The sequence below is a fragment of the Gracilinanus agilis genome, chromosome 1 (assembly GCF_016433145.1).
Source record: "Gracilinanus agilis isolate LMUSP501 chromosome 1, AgileGrace, whole genome shotgun sequence".
NCBI classification, from domain to species: Eukaryota; Metazoa; Chordata; class Mammalia; order Didelphimorphia; family Didelphidae; genus Gracilinanus; species Gracilinanus agilis.
The window spans coordinates 343449841-343475654 of record NC_058130.1 but is presented as its reverse complement, the minus strand read 5'-3'; the positions used below and the strand labels follow the sequence as shown (position 1 = coordinate 343475654).

Below are 25814 nucleotides of genomic sequence, written 5' to 3'. Positions count from 1 at the left end.
TTTTAATTATTATTAAAATTATCTCAATGTGTATTAATGTAGTACACTCAGAAATTGAATTAGGAAATCTTATTATGATGTAAAAGCTGCTATAATATAAGTTGTTCCCTTACCTAGATAAATAAGTGGCCAATTTTATTGGAGGCTATAAGCAGCAAGGGAAAAAAATGGAAGAAGTCTTTTATCCTAGTTTTTAGAGGGCATCAGCAGCTTGCTTTTATGAAAAAGTAACAGCTAAATGCACTGCAAATAATTTGCAGTAATCCAGTTCAGTGATTCATGTGTCTGCTTTAATGGGTCATAATTCAGGGTAAAGTAACTGAGTGCAGTCAGAGTGCAGACACTGCTTATGCCAGGGACAGTATCTCTTCATAAAACACACCTCAGCAGAAGCAGTTTGCCAGCCCCCTAATACCCTCTGATGTTTTGATGTCCTGCATATTTTTCCGATTAAGTTTTGAGTGCCATGTTTTTAGTTGTATTTCCACATTCATTATCCTCACGTAGACCCTTCAGCGGGTTTGCCATATATGATTATTTTTTTAATGATGCCTTTCTTTCCACTTCAGCAGTTTAATAATCTAGCACATGGCTGCTTCTCAGTACTCAGCATTCACCTCCCCAATACAGAGGAGGACATGTGCTTTGGCTTCAAAATTCCATATTCCATTTGCAGTGTTAGAAATGCATATTCCCTATGGAACAACATTTGTTTGACATAACCATTCATTTTTATTACCTCTTTAAATATGTTTATCCAGAGTTATCAATAATCATAAATAACTGTATTCTTTTCTTGTTCTGTTTTTTCCTAACAGACAAAATTGCTTACCCAGTACATATTAAACCTCGGCAAGTATGATCAAAACTACGACATCAGAGACCGTACAAGATTTATTAGGCAGCTTATTGTTCCGAATGAGAAGAGTGGAGCCTTAAGCAAATATGCAAAAAAAATATTTTTGGCACAAAAGCCTGCCCCCTTGCTTGAATCTCCTTTCAAAGGTATGTCTTCCAGATTAATGGCAAAACCTGTATTTTGTAAAAAAATATACCATAATGTTATATTTCTAATGCACTTAAGAATGCCACTTATAAATATAAATGATTAACATGAAAAATATGCCTTCCACTCATCTGCTTTTAGGACAAATTTTTACTGTCATTCCTTTATAGATTCAGAATGATTCCAAAAACACTGTTTGGACTTTTAATCAGGTGTGTTTTAAATTTGGTTTGAACAATAGCAAAAACTGTAGTCTTCTTTAAGATATTAACTTCACTTCTGTTTAAATAGACATCTTTATCATTTAAAGAAAATGGATTCCCCCTTAAGAGTGAGGTTACTAGTGATTGCATGATAGTATTTTTAAACAATAATTATTTTTTAAAGGTATAGTCAGTCTCTCTCTTCAGATTTGATTCCCTTTTTCAGAGAAAGGAAAAAGCAGCAATTAAATCTTTTACCAGATTAAGTAATCACTCTACTTGGAAACAAATTCTTATCTACTTTAATTTTTATATTGTGAATTATTTAATATTGTTTCCTCAAAAATGACACCCCCCCCAAAGAATACTGTATTGTTAAAAAAAAAAAAAAGAAACAAACAAAAACATCAAACTATTAAAATTCTGGATGTGTTTGTGCCAAGACATGTATATGGATTGTTTAACCATGCTGTCATTCTTAATATTCACAGTAAAGTAATTTTTAGAGAAGCTACATTTCAGAGCAACACCTCTAAACACACTGACTGATTAGCTTTTTTATTGACCATTATGGGGGAGATTATTGTAATCTATGGACTGAAATCAGTTTTTTGACCTATGAAGAGCTTCCTACTTTATATTTATTCCATGACATTTCAGGTAATATACCAATTACCTTTAGCCCTGATTAGGATTGCTCTTTGTGATATAAAGTGCATCTTGTTTATTGTATATTTTCCTCTGTTGCTATTAAGACAGGGATCATTTCCAGCTTGGGACCTTATCCCATACTCTGAACATTAAAGCCTCTGGGTACCTGGAGTTATCTAATTGGCCAGAGGTGGCGCCAGACCCATCAGTTCGAAATGTAGAGGTGATTGAGTCGGTAAGTTGATCTTAAAGTAATTTTGGTCAAGCGTTCCAATAATATTTAATTTCAAAATATTTAATTAAGACTTGTGTTTAAAATGTGTATATGTGTTTAATTTTCATAGACACTAACGACTCAGTGTCTTGCTGACTATATATATATATATATATATGTATAATACTACTTAAATATAAAGTTAAAAAAATGACCTTGATAATGGGTGTACCTTTAAAAGCATATTTAGCTGTGTAAATTTAGTTTCTGTGGTGTTCACATTCATTGAAATGATGTTTTTCCTTTGTTTTGTAAGCTTCAGGTCAACATTTTTCTAAATTTTGTCCTGTGCCCTTCCAATAAAAATTTATATAGCCCTTTTCTAGTTTTTCTTGTACCTAATAAACTGATGATTTCACATAATAGAATGTTCCTGATGAAACCCAAATATGTACAAAGATAATATTATATACTGATGTCCTTAGAGGACACAATGTCAATTTATTAATGTGCTTTTATGTTGCTTTTACATCATGCAATTTGTTTTTATAAGACCTTCTGTACAAATCCTTGCCTTTTTTCCCTAAAAGCAAAAACAAATGCACACATTTGACCTTTAATAAGGTCAAATGATTGATGTCCTAACTCAATAATAATACCTCCTTGCAGGAAACAGAGAAAACAGACTCTCTAGCTATTACTAGAAATTAATTACATATAGCTAGTAAATTTTTTAAGTGGGTACTGATTCAGAGAAAAAAATAGTTTCTGTATTCCATTCCTGAGGCTCAGGATTCAGAAAGCCTATATTAATCTGCTCCTAATTTCTCACTTTTCTCAGACAATATAGAAGAAATATTGCTAGTAAGGGAAGGATATTTAGTTTAAGAATATATTTTGTAAATATTTACTTATATTTATTTTCTCTATCATTTATTTCCCCAAAACAGTTGGAACTCTTCACCACTAGGAAAGGTTTTCAGAACTCAAATCTCTCAGGTCTGAAGTAATGGCTCCTGTCCTTCTGTGGTGTTGTCTCATATTTTGCTTTGATTCATATGGCTTCCCTCCAGTGAATTCACAACAAACTTTTTGGCTGTAGGTACAGTAGGTAGAATAGAGAAGCTTTTTAAAACTAAATAACATTTGAATGTCTAAGAAAACACATTGTCCTTTAGAAACTGGACCTCTGGTAGTAGACCATTCCTACTGGGAATGTGAGTTTTCAGCCATGAAACCCTCTTTTCCAAACTCTGTGTCAATGAGAATAAATAAAGAAAAGGCCTGTATTTATTGCCACAAGCACGACAGAATTTTATATATTGGAGGCATGCATTTTAGAGTCTTTGAAATTTGTTTCCTCTGATGTAAAATCATCCTATACAATTAGCATCTAACACAATGGTCAGCAACCTTTTTGGCCGTGAGAGCCATAAACTCCTGTGGAAGGAGGAGGATGGAGGCAGAAGGTGCTGGAATATGGGGCATGGGCTGAAGGGCCCCCTGGGGCACATCCTGGGGCTCTGCCGGGACTGGCCGGTAGGGAGGTGGAGCCAGATATGGCTCCAGAGCCATACGTTGCTGACCCCTGATCTAACATTTACTCATAAAGGGAAATCAGAAGGCATAAGAGTAGATATTCAAAGGCAGCTGCTGCTTAGTACTTGTGAGTATGTGTATGTGTGTGCTTGTTTAGAGAAAGTTCCAAACCGCATATTGATCTAAATGTGCATCAAGAGCTATATTTTAAAATAAACTTAAAAAACAAAGTTTTCTAGGTCCAGCCTTTTTATATTACGGTAATTTCTGGAAATTATCTCTACCACCATCACCCAAACAAAAATAGTTCAACAAAACCAACCAATGATGTATCATCCTCTACTGTCATTTACCAAATCTTCCCTGGAAAGAGGAAGGAGCTTCATCATCTCTTATTTTTGTCAAGATTAGTCACTATTGTTACTCCATATTTGGCTTAATGTGTGCATTCTTCTAGTTACATTTACTGTCTTCCTATCGTGCTTATTTGACTCTGCACCAGTTCTTACTTTTTTCTGCCAAATCCCTCATACTCACCATCTCTTATGAAGAAATAATAATCAATTTCATTCACAAAACACAGTCAATTTAGTTATTCCTCAGTTGAGAGGCACTCATTTTCAGCGTTGTTTTTATTGTTTTTGTCACCCCAGAAGGTATTCATATAAATATTTTGCCAAATTTAGGGCTTTTCTATCTTTGATATTCTTATTGTGTATGCCTGGCACACAGCATTTAACAGATTCTTTATCCTTTCAGTTAAAGGATGTGAAGAGTTTAATGAATTTATTTTTACATAATTCCAAATTGTTTTCCAGAATAGTCAGAGTTCTCAACTCCAGCAACAGTGTATTAGCTTTAGTTTGCCTCTCTTCTCAAAGATGCATCAACATTAATTTCATCTTTTGTCAGCTAGGTGAATCAATGAATAGAGTGCAGAGCCAGAAAGTCATTATTAAAATCCTGCTTCAGATACTTACTAACTGTGCAGTCCTGCAAAAGTCATTTATAGTTATAAGGAAAAATTCCTGACTCCAAAATAATTTTCTGTTTAAAGAATAAGTTAACATAATTGGGAAATTATAGTTTTGGATCAGTTAACAGCTATCAAATGACCATTACTTCCTGCAACAGAGTTGTTCTATTCTACCTCAAACCCATATACTATTAATTTTTTAAAGAATATTAACTCTTTTTTAACACTGCCCAGATATCAGAAGGCAGAGACAAGGGCTCTCTCTGTCATCCTTTTCACATGAAGTATATTGGTAATCTTTCCCCTGTTACAGATGTGATATTCTGATACTGCTCCTACATACAACTCTGATCTTTAAAATCATGTAATGTTACTAATTTAGGGAACTTCTGAAGGAAACACCACTGTTTATGGGAAATGGCTCTCAAGAGTTAAAGAGTTGCTAAAAGTTGCTTCAGGCCCAAAGATAAGAACTTACCCAGAGCTAGTAGATGTCTGGAGGATAATTTGAACCTAAGACTTTATGACTCCAAGACTGACTTATTTAACCACCACTCCAAGCTATTTTTGGCTCTAACTTAGCCAGGAATACGTTTATTCTTAATCATTTGCTCCTAAATTGTCTTGGCAGTATGGTATATAATGTTAATAATAATAGTTAACACTTAAATAGCACTTCTTATGTGTCAGGCATTGTGCTAAGCAGTTTACAATTATTATTTCATTTGGCCCTTACAACAATCTGAAGGTATAGATATTATTATTATCCCCATTTTATAGTTGAGGAAACTGAATTTCAACTGAAGTTAAATGACTTGTCCAGGATCTCACAGCTAGGAAGTGTCTGAGATCACATTTGGACTCAGGTCTTCTTGACTCTAGGCCTCTTGCTCCATCCACTATGCTACTCAGCTGGACCTAAGTGGTAACAATATCCTGGTAATGATCAATAACAATGCTAACTTGCTTCAAATTTTGTTTGGTAACATCATTGGTTTTTGTTTATTTTTTTACATTTTTGTTGTGAATTCTCTCACTTCATCTTGCCTTATGTCTGTACCTCAATGTTTTTTTCTTCCATTGTTATCTCATCTGACCAGTAAAACCAAATTGCCATAATTATCCTTTTTTTAATTGAACTATTCTTCTATGATTCATCAGTGATGACTTTTGATTGACATTTGAAGTACTCAAGAGTATATGTCAATGGTAAAAACTATTCTCAAAGTAGAATGTAGTCTCTAGAGCATGACAAAAATCTGAAACTTTCTTTGCAAAATTTCATATCACTTGATGTAGAATTCGGTGCCATTTAATTATTTGTCTTGCTAATCTCAGACTTCTTGTAAAATTGTAGTATTAAATACAAATTTAAAGATAAAAATAAAAAATGCATTCATACGTGTGTGTGTGTATATATATATATGTACATATATATATATATATATATGCATCCTTGTAGGTACATGTGTATGACGCATGTCTGCGTATGTATCAATATGCAGCTGTAGCATTCATGAAAATCTGACATTTCTTCCTACCTCCATCCCTCTTTATCCCCTCCAATAACAAATCAAATTAGTGAACTTTGTGCAAATAATAAACTAGAAATGTTGAAAGTTGGTATCATTTATTATTTATAGATTCAGAAACCTCTTATTGAGCTATTTTTTGATCCTTTTTTTTTCCTCAAGGAGCATTAGTATGACAAAAATCAAGAGTCTTTGCATTATAATAATGTTAATTGACCTAATAGTGTAAAACATTATTAATGTGAAATGGATGTTAGTAAGGAAAACGAGTTTCAAATGAACTGGATTTATGTTAACTAGTATTTTGTTTTAAAAATAGGAACAAAATCTAATCACCTGGGGGAATAACAGAAGCTTTAAATCATGCATCGTTTTTGGACATCATAGATGCAATTTATGTTGTGATGCCAGAGTAGGTTTTAAATAACCCAAAAATTTCTTTTGGTTGATTTTGATTGGATTTTTCTTTTTTTAGTTACTCTTAGCCTGCCTTTCTTTTAACTTCGAGGTCACACCTATGTCTCTTTGTTAAAGTACCTAATCATCGTGATATCACTTTTTTCTTTTAACATCCAAATAAAGAGTCTTTCTGAATTGCTCTCCTTTTCCCAATCCCTTAGAAATACACAAAAAGAGCAAGAGACGATCAAGCCATTTTTATATTATATTTCTGGAGGCATCTAAAATTCTTGTAACTTATTTTTAGAATCCTCAAGTCCTCAGCTCAGGACCCAAGATATAATAATGAAATGTTCTTCCTTGAGGACAATAGCTTGCAGTTCCTGTTGGTAGACTTTTGTACCAGTAAATAATAACAATAAAAATAATAGTACTTTTATAGATATTTAAGTTTTTCAAAATGCTTTACATATATAAACTATGAACTCAATTTGATATAATAGCCATCTTGAGATAGAGGAATCAAGCATTTTACTCACTGTACTACTTTTTCTCAAAAATCCTCATGGGGAATGTTCTTTACGTTTCAGAAACATGTCATTTTTATTTCCTGTAAAAATAAATTATTTTAGGATTAAATTTTATTGTGAACCACTTTATAGACAACTGCTATAATTATTTTTTTAATATGGAAACATTTCACGTGTTTACAAAAAAGAGAGCACTGATGAACAAAAAAGATGTTATTATGTTGGATTATATTAATACTGCATAAGTATACATTACATAATTATTCTTGTGGTAGTGGTGTTATTGTTGTTGCTGCCACTGCTGCTACACAGTCATTTTGATTGTGTCCAAATCTTCATGGCCCCATTTGAAATTTTCTTGGCAAATTACTGGAGTTGTTTATTGTTTCCTTCTGCAACTCATTCTACAGATGAGGAAACTGAGGCAAACAGGGTGAAGTGACTTGCCCAGGATTACTCAGTTAATGCTTATTGAGGCTGGTTTTGAACATATCTTCCTGATGTCAGGCTAAAACTAAATAGTTTTTAAGACAGAGTTGTAATTTAAGGGTGATCTATGCCCTCACAATTACATAGAAAACAATACTAAATGACCAAAACAATTGCAGTTTTGCACAAGATTAAGTATACAGGAAGCAATACATTAAAGTTAAATATATTCTAGACAACATAGAGCAGGAGTTCTTCACCTTATCATGTTATGGACTTCTTTGGTAATCTAGTGAAATCTGTGAACCTCTTCTCAGAATGTTTTTAAATGTGTAAAATAAAATACACAGAATTACAAAGGAAACCAAGCTTATTGAAATATAGTGATCAATTTTTTTTTTTAATTCAGAGACCACAGGATATAAATTCCTTTAGAGCAAATGGCCTTAGAAGAATCAATCAGTCAATCAATCAGTCACCAAGTATTTTGTACCAAGCAGTGTGCTAGTGCTAGATTATAGGAATAAGGACGAACATTTCCTGTCCTTAAGTAAGTTACAGTTTAGCAGACAGAGGAGATAGCCATATAATTGCAAAACAGATTTGTCATTTGAGGGGAAAGACAGAGAATGGAAAGGTCTCCTATGGATGGTGGCATTCAAACTGATTTTGAAGGAGATGGGATTTTGAAAGGTACCTTATTGGGTAGGAGTCTGAGATGATTCAATCTATATAGCCTTTGGTGGCTCTATGGGAAAATCCTAGAAAGGAGAAAAATTTTCTGTATTTATGGTTTGGGTCTTTTATAAAATATTCACATTTTTGCCTTCACTTGCAGTAGAGGTAGGGTAGTGAACTGAATTAATATTAAAAATTCCTGTTTGCCTCCTTTATCAAACTACTGACTTGTTGCCTAGATAGGTTTAAAATGCTACTTTTCTGCCCTAAGAAGTCATATAAAAGTATCTAATCTCTAATTTTCTGTCTCTTTCCATCTGTTTCTTTTTGTCTCTGTATTTCTCTCAGCTCTGTCTACTCAGGGAATGTTTCCCTCCTCCCCCCAATATCCAATTCCTAATTGTATTTTCAGTAAAATCGTTAAAGACAAAATAGAGACAGCTAGGTAGCCTAGTAGATAGGGCAGACACAGAGTTGGGAGGACTTGGCTTCAAATTTGGGTCATAGACAGAGGAAGTGTCTGGAGCTGGATTTGAACTCAGATCTTCCTGATTCCCAACTGGTGCTCTAATAGTTGTACCACATGACTGCTTCGTAGGTACTTTTTAAAATAAAATATGCAAGGGATAATTTTAATTTATTAAGCAACTACTATGGGCCAAACACTTTACTTTTACTAAGCACTAAACATTTCATTTTATCTTCATGTCAAACCTGGGAAATAGGTGTGATTATTATTATCATTATTATTTCCATTTTATAGTTGAGAAGAAACTGAGACAGATAAGTATTGAACTCAGATCTTCCTGATTCCCAACTGGTGCTCTAACAGTTGTACCACATGACTGCTTCGTAGGTACTTTTTAAAATAAAATATGCAAGGAGTAATTTTTGTTTATATGGTTGGTGTTTTTTTTTCAACAAGTCAAGGTTGTCATTATTGTACTTTGTATATCACTTTGTATTAGGCTATGTAGGACTGCTCGCTGCCACATTTAATAACCCTAGATTGTTGTATATCGACAGCTTTTTTAAAATGGCCTTTATTTCCCTCCTCTGCCAGTGACCATTTCTCCCTGCTGTCAATATTCATACCTTTTAACAGCTTCTAATCTGCCTTGAGTAACTAAACTTGTTAGAATTGTGTAGAGTATAAAACAAACTTACCAAATTAGAGACCATCTGCTTTAGGGGTAGACAGGGATTTTCATGTTCATGGGCTTTGGTGGCATCTGTTAAATCCATATAGAAGCCCTTTTCAATAGTTTCCATGTTCATAGCTGTATTCTGAATGGAGGCATTTGCCAGAAGTACCCCACCCAGGTAAAGGAAGATTACTATTTACATTTTTTTTTTTTTGCAGGCAAAGGAATGGACATCAGTATCTGGAAAAGCAAAGAAAATTAAACCTGATGAAGAGTTTTATTCAGAATCTGAAGAGGATGCTTCTGATGATAGCAGCGACAGTGGTATGGGTTGTTATTTGTCATCCTCTAATGTTCATTCTACAGCATCGACCCTTAGAATAGCGAGAACTCTTGTTCTTGTCTTCAAAGAAATAGATGCTTTCATGAGTTGATGGAACCAAAACCCAAACCAAAAACAGTCCACCTCAGGCATTACACATATGATGATGTGCCTTTCTAAACTTTCTAAACTTCATCTCCAGGCAGGGGATGCACAGGTTTCTGCCACTATGCTTCTCCACCTCAATGTAGGACCTGTTGGGATTATGTTTTTTTCACCTGGCCTCTAAAAATCCAGACCACTACTTCCTCTCCTTTAAAATGAAGGATACAGAAAAGGAATGATGTTTTTAATTTTTTTCAGATAGTGAGACTGGAAGTGAAAGTGATGATGAAGAAAATGAAGAAGCCAGTAGTGATGAGAGTAGTGAATACTCTTCTGATGAGAGTGACAGTGAATCAGAATTAGACAACAAAAATCAATTAGCCAAGTGCAAATCTAAAACAACAGAAGAAAGGTAAATATACAATATGTCATACGTTTTGAAAACCAACATTTGTCTTGGTATTCTTCTCAGATTAATATTTCCCCATAATTTAGAAAATAAAGTAATGTGGTTATTGCATTTGTGTGAATTAATGTAAGATAGTAGTGGGCCATATTTAGCAGCTGTAATGCTTAGATTTCATTTTTAACTTGAGCAAATCTTGGGGGTTGCATTTGGAAAATCAGTATAACCTTGGGAGGCTGAGTTAAGTGATCAAGCAGTAGGTGTGAAACACTTAATTACCTTTTGCCGCAGTTTTGCTGAGGGCTAAAATTAAATCCTTCAACACTTTGCCATTATATAACTAAGACAATTGATTTTTCTAAATAATGTTATATTAAAAAGATTATGATCCAAATATTAGAGTCAAGGGCTGTGAAGGGAGACGGTCAGAAGATATTTAAGTGTTAGCGCTTTTTAGGATTGCCCATTATCAACAACATTATCATGTATTAAAGTATCATTAAAATTTTGAGTAATTGGGGCTAATCCCTTGGATTGTATGAATCTGTTTCCTCCATTGCTGTCAGCAAGTGGCCTCTGCAGACATGATCACCCTTTCCTCTGCTGCCAGCTCACTTGATGAGTTTGCAGCTCAGCTCAGTCGTGGCTGACAGCGCTGATTGGGGCGCAGTACGCACTCTGCTCCTTTTATTACAGACAGTAATTAAAGCAGCTCGCCCTGCCACTTCCATAACAAACACAGCATAATGCCCTAATTATGACTTTATTAATTTAAGTCAGGATTTAATGATTTTAAAAGTGATTTATATTGTTTTTCCTGTTCAGAACAAATGAAATCTGTAGGTTAAATTAATACAGGCTTTTCATCATTGCAAAGTTAAAAAGCTAGTTACCAGTAAATTCTTTTCATTAGATTAACATCTGAAACTCTAAGCAGTAAGGTAAACAATAATTACCCATCAAAATTGAGTGATGCATAATAAAATACTACTTTAATCTTGAAAGTCTTATCCTAAAACTAGAAGTTAAATATATTCAAAAGTATTCACTTGTTGAAACAAAGAAGTAATATTCACTTCATAATTGCTTTCCCTCAACAGGAATTTTTCTCTTTGGCTAGTAATATATTTCAGGTGTAAAAATTGTTTTATGTACTATTTCTCATTGTAGCATTTGCTTATACTTTAACAGCACTATAGAATTTTCAAATACTCAATATTTCTTGAAAATTTATAAATGTGTACAAAGTATTTTCCACAAAAATAACCTATTCTCTCTAGGTATGTTTCAATCTGAAAAAATGGTTTCTCTTACAAGAAAGTGATAAGCATGTAAATAAGAATTTTTTAATTATTGTTTTTTTTAAATGTACCCCAAAACATAAGGAATTCTGATTTTCTTTCTTTGTTCAAAATATACATATATGTGTATATTTCAGCCTTCATTTATAGGTTGTACATTCTCTATGATTATATCATGGTTCTTTTTAAGAAAAAAATTACTATATCTGCTCCACAGAAGTCAGTTGTAAGAAATGAATGATTTCCTTTCCAACTTTGTTTTCATGCATTTTCTGTAGTTTTTAAAGTTTTCTTTCTCCTTCTTGCAAGAAATAACAATATTAATAAGTTTTAAATCATTTGTGTCTGGCAAGGAGACAAAATACACTAAGGGCTTGTGATTGCCTCTTCATCTGCCTTTTTTAGACCTCAGGATCAAATACTTTGGCATAAACATTGCTGATTGAGGAATTTATATCTAGTTATCTTTTTTTAATTACTAACAGTCTGAGGTAGATGTAAAATCAGTATCTTGTTGGGCCAAGATCTAGGCACATATATTATGTTTTCTCATTTAAGAATTTCATTAAAATCACACATAAGCAAATGTATATACATCTATATACATGTATATTTATGCATGAAATACTTAAATTTAAACACAGACTAATTTTTTAGATTTACCATTTCAAAATCAAAACCTAAATATTTAAAGTTATTACAGATATAAGTAAATGCATTTTTCTAGTAAACTCAGTAAATTTAGTTTCAACGGTCATTAATTATTTTTACACTGTTATTGATGACATTGTTTAGTGTTATTTTATGACCTTTTCTAGCTATCCTGTTTGAAGTGTATGTGAGTTTTAATGTAATTGATGAGTTTATGGATAGTGATTTCACAGTGATAGATGATGTCATCTATATTATCATCCATTAATATGTTCTGAACTTTTGAACAACCTTGAAATATGTTTTCAAATACTATAGGGTACAAGTTATGACACTGATTTTTAGTTAAGGTTCTTTTAAATTTGTATTCATAGTGAATTCACAGAACAGATAATCCAGGTGTTCATTAGGAGCATTTTACAAACCTGTTTAATTTCAACAACAAATTGATGTCACTCATTGTCTTACAGTGATTCTGAGGCTGATGAGAAGACAAACTCCAAACTGAAATCATCTGATGCTTCTGATTCTGAATCTAGTTCAATAGAGGAAAGTTCTTCAGACTCTGAATCAGACACAGAAAGTGACTATGAATCCAAAAGAATGAGTCAGGTGAGATTTTTGTGGAATAGATTTATTTGGGGATATGAATTTTCTTACTAATCCATTTGTTTATTTTTCTTAGAAATCAATGCATTTAAAATTATTGGAAAACTTTAAAATTCAAGGAGAAAAATTCTACTTAACTTTTTTGTCTGAGATTTTATGTACCATAGGACCTCACATTATATTGAAGTAAACTACATTTAATGTCAGAAAAGCACAATTATATCTGTAACTTGTCTTTGAGTTCATTGATAGTAATGACCTTGAAATGGAAGAAACTGTACCAGTGCACAATGGCACTTTCTCAGGGTCTCATAGCCAATATCTGGCGAAGGTTCTTGAATCCAGTTCTTTCTATCTTCAATGCCATCTCTGTCTATTTTGCCTTGCTACTTTTTATGCTAAATTCTTGGTCATCAAATTCGGGTGGAGGAAAAGCTCTACTTATGTCTGGTTTTTTTTTTTTTTTTTTGGTTCATCTCAACCTCCCCCCTCTGAACTTTTGAAGATAGTGCTTACTGGTGATAATTTTATGGTCTTACTATTGACAAGGTATTGAGGGATATATGGATTGAAATATTGAATAGGAAAAGTAGGAAAAAATATTTTTATCAAATTTTTATAGAAATGTTTTGAATATCTCATTTGTAAAAGTATTAAAATATCTTCTAATCAGATACAGATGTTAAACTAGAAAACTAAGTATCAATATAAAATTTTCACATACAAGAAAAATTCTCTCTTCCTTCACTGTCTTGCTTTTTGCTGTGCAGAGATAATATCAGTAATACTAGTCTTCAAATGCTGCTAAATAACTTGCATTACTCAAAAAATTGAAAATTTAGTTAAAAGACTATTTGTCTTAGTTTCAGCTTGCTCCAACTTTTTTCATTTAGCTTATTTCATTCACTTGGAATTTTTTTGGTATGCTAACTCATCATACCAAATTGCAAGAAAAAAAAGTTTAAAAATTATTGCAAATATTCCAGTTTGCATTAAATACTACTCAGTTCAAGTAAGAGATCATTTTTTGGGAAATGATGAGCTGAAAATAGTAACAAAATAGTCAATGCATATATCTTAACTGAGTTTTTGCTAAATGGTTTTGTTGACAGTAGGTATATATTTTCTAGTATATGAAATTTTCCTATAGTTGATATGACATTAGATTCATCTCTTGTATTAACATTGTGGTGCTTTACCATATACAAGTTATCTGTTAATACTTGATATCCAAACTGTATTATCTTGATTGATGAAGATGAGGAGAAAGTATAGGGAGATTAAAATGAAAAGATGTGCTCTTTATTGTGCATAACTATATAATGTATAATTTGTTTCTTCTTTGGCAAAGAAGTTTGTAAAGGTAATTTGATAGGTGAAAGGATACAGAGAAAATTTGTATGCTGCATTCATCCTTTATCTTTTTGCATCTCACAATAAAAAAAAATTATTGAGCAAGAGTTATAAAGATTAAGGCCCACTGAGTTCCCATTATAACAATTACTATTTTAAAAGATTTAGATTCTCTTTTAATAAACATCGTTTTTGTCCTTTTTAACTAGATAAAAACTCCTTTTAAAAGCTCACTAAGTGTAATTTCTTCATTCCCTGATCCCTCTTCCCTCTCACTCATCTATTCTGTCTTTGGAGAAGTTACTAATGTTTGGTATTTTCTCTCAGAGGGATTTGGAGTATCTTATGTAAATCATTTTTACAAATTTTGTCTTTAGAAAAATTTATTTGGTTATTTGTCAAATAGGGTAAATTTGTTATTATCAAGAGTCATTCAGTATTTATACTTAAGGCAGAAGTTTGATATTTCATCTTATTTGACACTTAATTTTAGTATGAAAAAATATAGAAAATTTATATACTTATAATTTTCTAGTTCCCCAAATCCTTTTTTCTCCAAGCTTCATATTTTATTTACCTCTGAGATTGTAGATTCAGGGGAAATAAGCATGAGAATGAGACCTTAGAGCACTTCTAAAAGTTTGAGTCACTCCATAGATGTATTTAAAAATCCTTAATTCAATTGAGTCCTCTTCAGTTAGGAGGTGTGATCTTCTGGCTATGTAAAATAGTTTCCTATAGTGATATTACCCATACCCATCTTACAATGTTGTGAGGATTAAATGAAATATAATATAAAAATAGATCAAAATTAGATATAGGCATAGATACAGTTCAGGAAACCTTTCCCAGCCCATCTTAATTCTAGTGCCTTTACTTTTAAAATTATTTCTTACTTATACTGTATATATCTTGTTTGTTTATATTTGTTTATTGTCTCCCCTTTTAGACTATAAGATCTGGGAGGTTAGGACATCCTTTTTTATCACCAGCACTTAGCACAGTGCCTGGCATATAATAGACACATAATAAATGATAATCGACTCACTGACTTGAGGTAAAAAGGGGAGGGGGAAAAGCCCCTGCCCTTAAGGAACTTACATTCTATATAGGGGTCTTAATGTGACATATACAATTATATAAAGAATATATACAAAACTAGATAATTTTAGGAGAGAGCACTGGGGAGATCAAGAACAGCTTCTTGTCAAAAAGGTACTTGCAGCTGAATCTTAAAGGAAATAAGGTGGAGATAAACCAGGATTATAGTCCAAGAAAGACAGCCAGAGAAAATGCATAGAAATGAGTGATGTAGTATTACAGATGAGAAACAGTAAGATGGCCAGGTTTATCTGAACTTTAGAATTCAGGAAGGAGAATGATATATATGTGCTGAGATTAGGAAGGAAGTATGTAACCAGGTAATAAAGGGCTTTAAATGTCATAGGAGTCTATATTTTTGTCCTTGAGGCAGTAGGAAGACCCTGAAATTTATAGAGCAGAATAGTGACATGGTGAGATCTGTGCTTTAGGAAAATAATTTTGATAGCTATGCAGAAAGGGAAGAGCTTTTTAGATAGGGAAACAAGTTAGGAGGCCATTGCCATAGTCTAGGTGAGAGATGATAATTGGGAATTGCAAAGATGGGAATTTTTGGAATGTTATGGAGATAGAATTGACAAATTTGACAACTGATTGACCACATGAGATTGAGGAATTTGGGTCCTTGTGAAAGTGTACAGAATAAAGAGATGAAGATACAGGACATAGCCTGGAGATAGACCCACAGATAATGGCATGCTATAGATGACGATCAAGCAATGGAGACTAAGAAAGAATGGTCGCATTGAAAGAGAGCCAGGATACAAGAGTACTACAAAAAACCATAGAAGAATTCGAGGCAATGACTATAGACAGCTTTTTTCAAGAAGTTTGAGCTTGAATGGGAGGAGCATAATAGCCTGATAATCCATGTGAATGGTATGATCTCTGTTGTTGTTCAGTCATGTCCAACTCTCCGCGACCCCATGGACCATAGCACACCAGGCCCTTCTCTCCTCCACTAATTCCCCAAGTCTCTCCATGCCTACGGTCATTGTTTTCATGATACTATGCATCTCATCTTTGGCTGCCTCCTCCCCTTTTGGCTTCAATCTTTACCATCATCAGGGGCTTTTCCAATGTGTCTTTTCTTCTTATGTGGCCAGAGTAATGAAGCTTCTGCTTCAGCATTTGATTTTCCAGTGAAATGTCTGAATTAATTTCCTTAAGTTTTAGGTAATTTAATTTCCTTGCTGTTCAAGGAACTCTCAAAAGTTTTCTCTGGCACCACAATTCAAAAGTGTTGATTCTGCAGTGCTCTGCTTTCCATTGGTAGGGTTTAGTGAATATTTTTTAAAGATGTGGGAGATTGAGGCATATTTGTAGGCAGCAGAGAAGAAAACAGTAGATAGGAAGAATTTAAAGACTGGAGAGAAAGGAAGAATGGATTGAGGAATCAGTCAGCTGCATAAAAAGAGAAGGAATGGGATCAAGAGCACATGTAGAAGTATTGGCCTTAATGAGAAGAGCCCACTTCATTATCAGAGACTGGAATAAAGAAGGAGAGTGGGAAATGATGCCAAAGGGATGAGGGGAGTGGGGGGTGCAGGGGTAGAGTTCTCATAGCCTTTTTATTTCTCAGTAAAGTATTAGATGAGGTAAAGTGAGGTCTTCAGCTAAAAAGGGGATGTAATAGTAGATGTGGAAGGTTTGAGGAGGGAAAAATGGGGCTAAGTTGAAGAGAAAGGTCTATGTGAGGAAAAGGATAGCAATAAAGAATGAGTTAGGGGGCAGCTGAGTAGCTCAGTGGATTGAGAGTCAGGCCCAGAAATGGGAGGTCCTGTGTTCAAATCTGGCCTCAGATGCTTCCTAGCTGTGTGACCCTGGGCAAGTCACTTAACCCCCATTTCCTAGTCCTTGCCACTCTTCTGCCTTGGAGCCAATACACAGTAATGATTCCAAGACAGAAGGTAAGGGTTTAAAAAAAAAAAAAAAAAAGAATGAGTAAAAGAGTTGATTTGGTGAAGTGACAGCCAAATTCAAATTAAATTAACATTATTTGAAGTAGACTTGCCTTTTTGGTTATGTGACTTCCTCTAATTCCAGCCAGCACATAAGTAGAAGTAGAAGGTGTAAATTATTGTATTATTTACACATATAATCTACTTTCTTGCTATCTCTCAATTCATGATTCTCCACCACCCATCTCTATGTCTTGCAGGGGCTATTTCCCAAGTCTGGAATGCACTTGCTTCTCACCATCAACTCCTAAAAACTTTAGTTTCCTCCAAATCTCAACTCATGTCACCTTGTACATGATGCCTCTCTTGGATGTCCTGGTTGCTAGAGCCTCCCCACTACTACTCACTATATATTTACACATACACACACTGCATATGAATAAAATAAATGCGTGTATGTTGTTATGCATATATTCTACATTGTATATTATATCTAAAATTTATATTTATTTATATACAAGCATCTTATTTGATAAAACATGTAGGCTCCTTCAATACAGAGATTGCTTTATCTTTTTCTTTGTATGCCAAGCATGTAGTGCAATGTTTGCATATAGTAAGCCTTTAATAAATGTTTGTTGATTGATAATTTATGTATTTTCTCAACAGATTATAATAATTTACTTACAAAGTAAAACTACATATGAATGATGCTATATTCTTTTTTAAGTGTTTTGCATACATTTAATTCACTGTCAAAATTTTTTCTTAACAGATAAACTGCTTTCTTTTGTAAAAGGGTCAGCAGAAAAATCAGTGTTGGCAAGAAGAGATTCACATTTATATCACTTTACTTGATATCTCCTGATATAATTATGTTATGTTTTATTCTTAGTTAAAATTATGAACAGAACAGATGGTGAAGGTTATGTTTAAATTAATGTCTTTTAAAAAGCTTCTCTTCTTTGCTAGAAATAGTAACCATCTTCATGTTAGTCCTTTATCCACACATTTAACTGAAATACAGTTTTTTAAACTATATGATATTATAACACATATACATAATATATATAAACTACAATAATACTATATTATAACTATATATGCAAAGTAATCAAGTAGTCATAATTAAACTTCCCACCACTGATACTTTAGATCAGAGGTATCAGAAACAGTTGGCAAACATTCTGAGTGTGGCCCAAAATCATATTGAAATATAATTGGGAACATGTAACAAAATAAATAAAAATACAATAAAATATAGATAAAATTATATTTTAAATTAAACCAGAGTACAGCCTATATGGACCTTTATGTATGATTTAATGGCCCTCATTTCCATTTGCATTTGACAATACTACTTTCAGTAACACTAATCACATAATAATAATTCTTTTTCTATAAAAAAGATTTTTATTCCTTAGCTTGCATGTCTTTTCAGTGTTCTAGGTAGGGTTTTTTCATAGGAAATCTGTGTTATAGATGTCATTTTGTAAAGAGCAAAAACCATCTAGGTGAAATAATTTAATGCATTTATCCAGTTGAAAAAGGTATCTCACTTCCAGACCTTTTAAAAACTTGTATTGTTACTGAAATTTCTTAAGAACCTGCAAATAACTGAATTCACATTATTATGTTGTTAACATTTAACAACAATCTGTCTTCTAATCATCAAAACAATTAAATGCCATTTTGAATACATGGCAGTATTATAGGCATAGTTGCCAGCTGCCATCATTATCACAGACTGAGGAGGCCTATTGGATACATATCACCATGCTAACCCAGTTGAAAATGTATATACAGAAATCGATCCTTTACTTGTTCTCCTTCCTTTATAAGTTTTTAAGACAAAAGTTTTAGATGGCTAACCTTAACATGGCTTAAAGATCTAACAAAAGGAAAATTATCATTGATAAAAGTAGATTAATTCTGTGACTCTGATACAAAAAGATCATATATAGAAAGATTAGGAAAATTTCCCTGGGAGACTTTATTCAGATGTATTTTGGTTATGTTTGAAGAACAGTTTTTATAAAAGGATTAATAAATTATTTGACAATTACACAGAACCTGTGGATTTTGAAGACTAGATTTTTATGTAACTATTTTAAGACATTCTCTAAATTGAATACACAGTAACAGATTCTTTGCTGAATTTTAACAAATAGAAATTGCTTTGAAGTTCACAGCACATTCTAGTTTAAATTTTAATATTAATGTTATCAGCTTTATGTATTTTTCATGGAGGTTTGAGATTTACTAGGTTGTTTTGACTTTGACTTTGACAACTAATTGAAAATATTTCATGCAAATATTTGCTTCAAAATATCTTGCTTAACACTAGAGATTAGCAGTGAACTATGGCAGATTTCAATGTTGACTGTTGATTTACTGAACTCTGCATAATATTTATCCATTTTGTAATTTCAGATTAAAAACTTTTAATGGTATCTTCTTCATGTGAAGTACCTTGGCTTTTTGTCATGTCATATCTATGTATCCTTTTGGCTGCCTTTATTAAAATGAAAATGAGTGTTTAGAATAGGCAAAAATATTTACAGATGTAATACACATTTTTATTTGTGTTCCTATTTGAAACTAGATAGCTGTTTTAAAGGCTTGTTCTCTCCCCACCATACCCACCAGCCAATAACTTGGGATGCTTTTAAGCAGAGAGTTTGATATCTTAGATTTGTGCCTTTGTATTCCATTTAAAAATCTGGATGCTTCAAAGTGCTCAGTTGTAATCAAGTATCATAGAAGCAAAATGCACATTTAAGGAAGAACCATTGGTAGCCAGATATTTTTGTGCTAAGATTTTAGGAGCAGTTCCCACTGCCCTTGTACAAGTTTAATACAGTTGCTCAGCTGTTAAAAACCTAATCCCATATTTTTTTTAAAAATACAAAAACAAATTGTCTTATCTTTATGCCTGATCTCTTTTCAAGTGCTAACACAATGGAAACAGTGGGTGATCTGTCAATGCGTTTGGTTTGTCAATGATGGTTTTATATAAACATTGGTGGGGTAAGAAATAAAATTCACACAGTAAAATATGATTTCATCTGCCTTTTCTCTGCAGCTCCGTGGCTCATGCTGCGGTGTGAAATTCTCATTTTACACACTTTGCAGGCGGAGCACATGAATTATGCATTGAGCAAGAGAAATCTCCTGCTTCAACTCCTATATGCATTTACCCAGGTTCTGTCTCTATTACCAAGATGAATTGCAAATGGAGGAATGTTGGATGGAATATGGCTCTTAACTTCTTTGTTTAGAATTCAGATTTTTCTTTTCATAGTAGATGCTTTGAATAAGAAAATGTTTTGATTTTTAAATTTTTTTAGATAAACAATGAAATATAATATAAGAGGAAAATGCCAGGCATATCACAAGCTTTTTATAGCTTTGATTTGGAATGCAAGGCTTTTTCAATTCATCAGAAATGACCATTATCTGTTGCTAATGTTGTATTTCAGTCACTATTATTTGCTCTTCCCAGAAAGTCAATGAATTTTTGTCCTTTTGAAATCTTTTTTCTTTGTCTTTTAAGTTCTAATAAGAGCTTATGCTGATTTCATATGTGGCTTTGTTTGTTTTTGTATATGATGTGGTGTATATTTAGTAGATATTGTTATATATTCTTAGCTGTGGAGTAGGAAATAAGATGTAGACTTAGTACAAGCTTTACCTTGATCCTGATTTGATGGGTTGTTAATTTTTCAGGTGATAGTCGTGCATTATTGTGGCTTACAGGAAGCTATACCCATTTTGCTCAGGGTAGCATTTTCAAATGCCACATGGTACTAAGCTTTTTGTTTTGCTGTGTTTTTGCACAGTAGTGATACCTTTGATGAAATGAAATTGTCACCCTGAACCTGCGTTAACTTACAACTTTTTGACTCGGACATAGGACATAAATTTCATCTGCTTATTCTGAGAATTAAAGCAATTTTTCACTTGAAAACACAAAAGAGATTTAAATTGTTTAAGGGAAAAGAAGTGTCCATTTAACTGATGTTGAATTGTAGATGTAAGAAAAATATTCGGGTGAAATGTGCTATAGAGACACTTGTATTTTACAAATTTAGGGAAAATTGTTGGGAATTTCTAATATCATTAGAAGTGGTGTGTAAGTAGCAAAATATGAAGAGTGAATGGTACTAACACTCTCACTTCCCAAATAAAATTTATATAGATTTCCAGGCATACATGCTTAAAAAAGGTTTAAAAAAAAAAAGAAAATGGGAGGATTATACAGAGGGGGGGAAATAGGCATAGTAATTAAGTAAGCCCCCAAGTTATTTTAAAATTATGCACAATAAGAACAAGTATGTAAATATTAAAATAACTTTGCTTATATATTACATTCACATGCAGATCCAGTATCTTGGCACTTCTACTTTCTATGTTATGCTTTTATGTCCTCATCTTTAAAAAGAAGGGGTTGGTAGATGGTATCCAAATTCCCTTTTGGCTCTAATTTATGATCATTTGGTTGGAATTTGTTGGCTTGGAATAGAGATATTTTATTTTGTTTCAGGTGAAACTTTTCATCTTGATAAATACTTTTAAAACATACCTCACATTATTGGTTGTGGATGTTTTAGTGAAAATTCAATTTTATACTTCAAGACAATTTAATTTAAAGGAATGTAGTTCTTAAAGACAAAGTAACATTGGTCCAGATCAGTCCTTTCTGAGTTTTTATTTAGTTACTCCACATTTAGATTGTTTATTTACTAAGGTTTCCTAGGCTTTTTCACACCTGTTTTGTCTTTACCAGAAAAGTATGAACTCTAGAATAGAATGCTGTTTTATATCACCTTCAACTGGCTACTCCCTACCATGCCTAGATTTTAAAAATAATACTTTCCTAAGGTGCAAACTCCATACAAATTCCTCATTGAAATGAAAGTAATAGGAGAGTTAGAATTCCTTCTGCCCTAGATGTTAAAGGTAGTAAAGAAATGAGTGAAATTGCAATTGTTATAGTATAAGAATACTTTGAAATGAGTTGGTATGTTGATCTTGAACTAACAATCCGCATTATTTTAACATACTTTGGAATTAGATTGATTTAGAGTTGCTAAAGAAAAACTTGAGCAATAAATAAAGTAAAAAATGTGTTGTATAATTGAAGTGATTTATGCAGCTTATTCTGACATAATCACAATAAGCTAAACAAGAGACTTATAGGCTCAGAAACTGGTTATTAGCTTTGTGTAGGTATGACCAAATTTATCCCCAGTGTTCTTCCTCCAAATTTGAAGTAAGAATTTCCATTTGAAACCAGCTCTATGCCTGCTAGTTTGGACAAATCTCTTAATCTCTGGGCCTCTGTTTCCTCCTCTGGAGACTAAGAATGGGCATAGATAGACTAATTATCAGTTCTAAGGCCTAGGAAGCCTATAGGATCAGTTCAAGATTATAGTGTCTGGTAAGGACAAGGAAATAATATGTTTAAAACCTTGACAATTAGAGATTAAAACTGAGAAAGTAGATATTATTATCATCATCATCATCATCATTATCATTTTTATCTTGTGAACCAACCCTGCCCTATCCTTTGGAACATATCTAACTTGGCTACTAGAACTAAATATTTAAAGATTAGTCAGAGGGAAATACTCTAAAAGTAAGAATCTTTATCATTAAATAACTAGGTTTAATCATGGATTGACTTTCAAAAGAATAGGGATAGTTTAGAGGAAAATGCAAAGAGATGGCACAAAGATAAAATAAGGGTCTCTCTTGTTTATGGAGATGAGGGAACATTAGTGTTTCTTGGGGAAAAAAAAAACTTTTTATAAAGCAAAATCTTTTTTAAGCCCAGTTTTCAGGTATGAATTTGAGATTCCAGAAATTAGATCTTATTCTTATCAGAACCCCTTAATTTTGTTGCTACTGCTGCTGAAAAGGAGAAGCAGAACTTCCACATTTTAAAGTGAATATGAGTAAAATATCTACTTTTTTGGTAACTTGTGGAAATTCTTTGAGTGCAGTTATCTTTTTTTTTTTTTTTTTTTTTTTTTTTTTTTTGGAATGGGATACTTATGTCTTGTAAAGTTTATTTTCTTTGCAAAGGTAAAAAAGTAACATTTGCAGGTCTTTTACTTTAGACAGTTATTTTTAACTTTGTTAAAATCCTTGAGGTGTGAGAATATGTCAGTGAGGCAAGTGAAGAAAGGAAGTCCTCAGAGCAGTTGATTAATAGGAACTCCAGGATCTGTTGTTGAGCAAAGCACATGCAATATTGTTTTCAAATATTAAAAAGTTATAACTTGCTTTAAAAAATTCATTAATACTGAATTTTATTTATATTTTTATCTTGTTGCCAAAGAATTAATTGACATTTTATGTTAACAAAACATGTCCAATTTTTAAATTGTTCTGGTTTTAATCTTTAAGTTTCCTACAGAATATCCATTCATCTATAAACAACGCATTTTTAAAATATTATTTAGAGATTGGGGGGGTACAATCTGATTATTTATCCCAAATTTTTAAATTTGTAACTTAAACTTAATTTGAAAACATTTTGGTTTTGAAATTGATAATTTTTGAGAAAATTAAGCAGAGCACAATGGAACAAATTGCTTTAAGATATAAAAATTGTCTTTAAAATATAAAATATGTAACAACAAATCAAAAACATATTACTTTTGACAGAAAGAAGAGAAGAAAACTTGCCCAGAAAGAATACCTAATAAAAAAGATGTTTCTCTTCTAGACCTAGATGATTGTAAGTATTGTATTTTTGAAATTTGTCATTTTCCTCGTTATCAACCATGATTATATATTTTTATAGAACCTCTCTTTAATTCAACTGTGTGTGTGTGTGTGTGTGTGTGTGTGTGTGTGTGTAGTGTGTATTTACATATACACACACACATACACTTTATAGATGGAAAGGCCTAGTTAGAGACTTTTGGAAATTGGTTGTTTTGGCACATGCGGAAGAGTTGAGGCAGTAATAGCAGGCTCTGAGCAAGGCTTGAAAATTGTTTACTACTGTCTGCCAGAGGCTTTCTGAGCCTTTCCTGGAATGGGTGCCATTTCACTCTCACAATACAAATACTGACATGCCAGCAAGAGTGGGATTTTCTGGTATTAAAATTATGTTCATTTAGAAAAAAATCCTATAAAAGAAATGGCTTTCATTGTACATTTTTTTCTGTGTTGTACCTTAGAAGGCTGCCTACTTTGCCTCCTCATAGTCCTGATTCTAATAATTATTTTTTTCTTCTTTATAGCTTTCTTGACCATCAAGTTTATCTTATTAAAATTATAAGGATCTCTGAGACATATATGTATATGTATGTACACGTGTGTGTATATATATTTTGTGTGTGTGTGTGTGTGTGTGTGTGTGTGTGTGTGTGTGTGTGTGTATTATATACCTTCAGTGGGAAACTCCTTCCCTAGTCTGAAATTTCTTAGATAAGTTTAAAGAGTTGCCTGAGGCACATATATAAATGACTTGCCCAGGGTCCCATAGCCAGTAAATGTAAGAGGCAAAAATTTGAGTCTAAGTCTTCCTGAATTCATGTTTAACCTTCCATCCAAGATACTACTACGGCTATATAAAACAAGGTGTCCCAAAAGTCTTATTAATAATAATAAGCTCTTAAAGCATAAAACTGCTTAATACTTTTGTGACATCCTGTATAGGAATAAAATCATTAGGTAGAAGAATTTTTTAAGTTTTCATTATGATTTGTTTAGTAACTTTAAACTTTAAAATGGAGTTTTCAGTAAAGTTTGGACTAGTGTTAAAAGGCATTTAAGGCTGTCTTGCTACAGTAATTCATAGCAACTAATAGCATATAAGTTGATACATGTCAGAAAATACTATTGACATCATTGCTATAGAGAAAGAAATGAGAAATTATATAGATGTTTCTGCCATCTCCAAAATTTGGTGGAAAGTTGGCCGAGGTGGCACTTGAATATAGACTAGTGCTTTCCAGATCACATTTCATATCAGGTTAAATGCTAAAAATGGCAGCAACTAACTCATCTGTAAAATGAGCATCACAATATTTATCCTGCCAATATTAGAGGATCATTGTAAGGGTCAGAGGAGATAATTTATGTGAAAGCTTGTTGAAAACTGTAAAGTATTATTTGAGTTTGTGTGATATTTTTAACATTATTAATTAGTCAAAAAACATTTATTAAATGCACACAATGTATTAGGCATTTTGTTAAATAGTGTTATTAAGGAAGAAAGATGAGTAAATCTGCATGGCTATCACATTTCAAGGTAATCTCTATTCCACTGAAGCAGTTCTGTTTGTTCTTGCCCCTTATTAATTTATTTATTTAGACACTTGCATAATTGAATATTAAATTTAGGACACGTAGAGGTTTTTTCTTTAAAGGAAATAATCTTAGAGTCAAGGCCATACATATATGTTCCTAGCACTTAAGATAATTATAGCAGTTTGCCACTGAATTTGCATCTGAGTTTCCTGACAGCTAAGCCTGAAATGGAATATATGCTGTATGAAATAAATTCATGGTGTAATCAAAGAAAGAGTGAAAAATTATCTGAAAGATAGATTTTCCTGATAGCAAAGAATTATTCTGTTCCAATTAGTTTTCCAGCATTCATGTTTTAATATTAAAGCAGTATTTTCCATTTGATGTATGCTTCCCCTTTAATAGCCATATCAAACCTATTAAAAACCTTTTGCAGGAAAACTTCATGTATAACACTGACCCGTGTTCCTCTCCACCCTCTACCCCACCCCA

The 25814-nt window shown here is 32.7% G+C and overlaps 1 protein-coding gene across 2 annotated transcripts in view; it reads left to right on the top strand.

Moving 5' to 3' along the window:
* AP3B1 (adaptor related protein complex 3 subunit beta 1) overlaps positions 1–25814 on the top strand; it is a 370907-nt gene that overhangs the window by 253554 nt on the left and 91539 nt on the right. For both annotated transcript variants that reach the window (XM_044663208.1, XM_044663200.1), the window contains exons 16-21: positions 819–1005; positions 1965–2095; positions 9521–9626; positions 9988–10141; positions 12558–12699; positions 23727–23799. In XM_044663208.1, coding sequence (XP_044519143.1) covers positions 819–1005; positions 1965–2095; positions 9521–9626; positions 9988–10141; positions 12558–12699; positions 23727–23799 — 793 coding nt within the window. The remainder of the gene's footprint in view (positions 1–818; positions 1006–1964; positions 2096–9520; positions 9627–9987; positions 10142–12557; positions 12700–23726; positions 23800–25814) is intronic.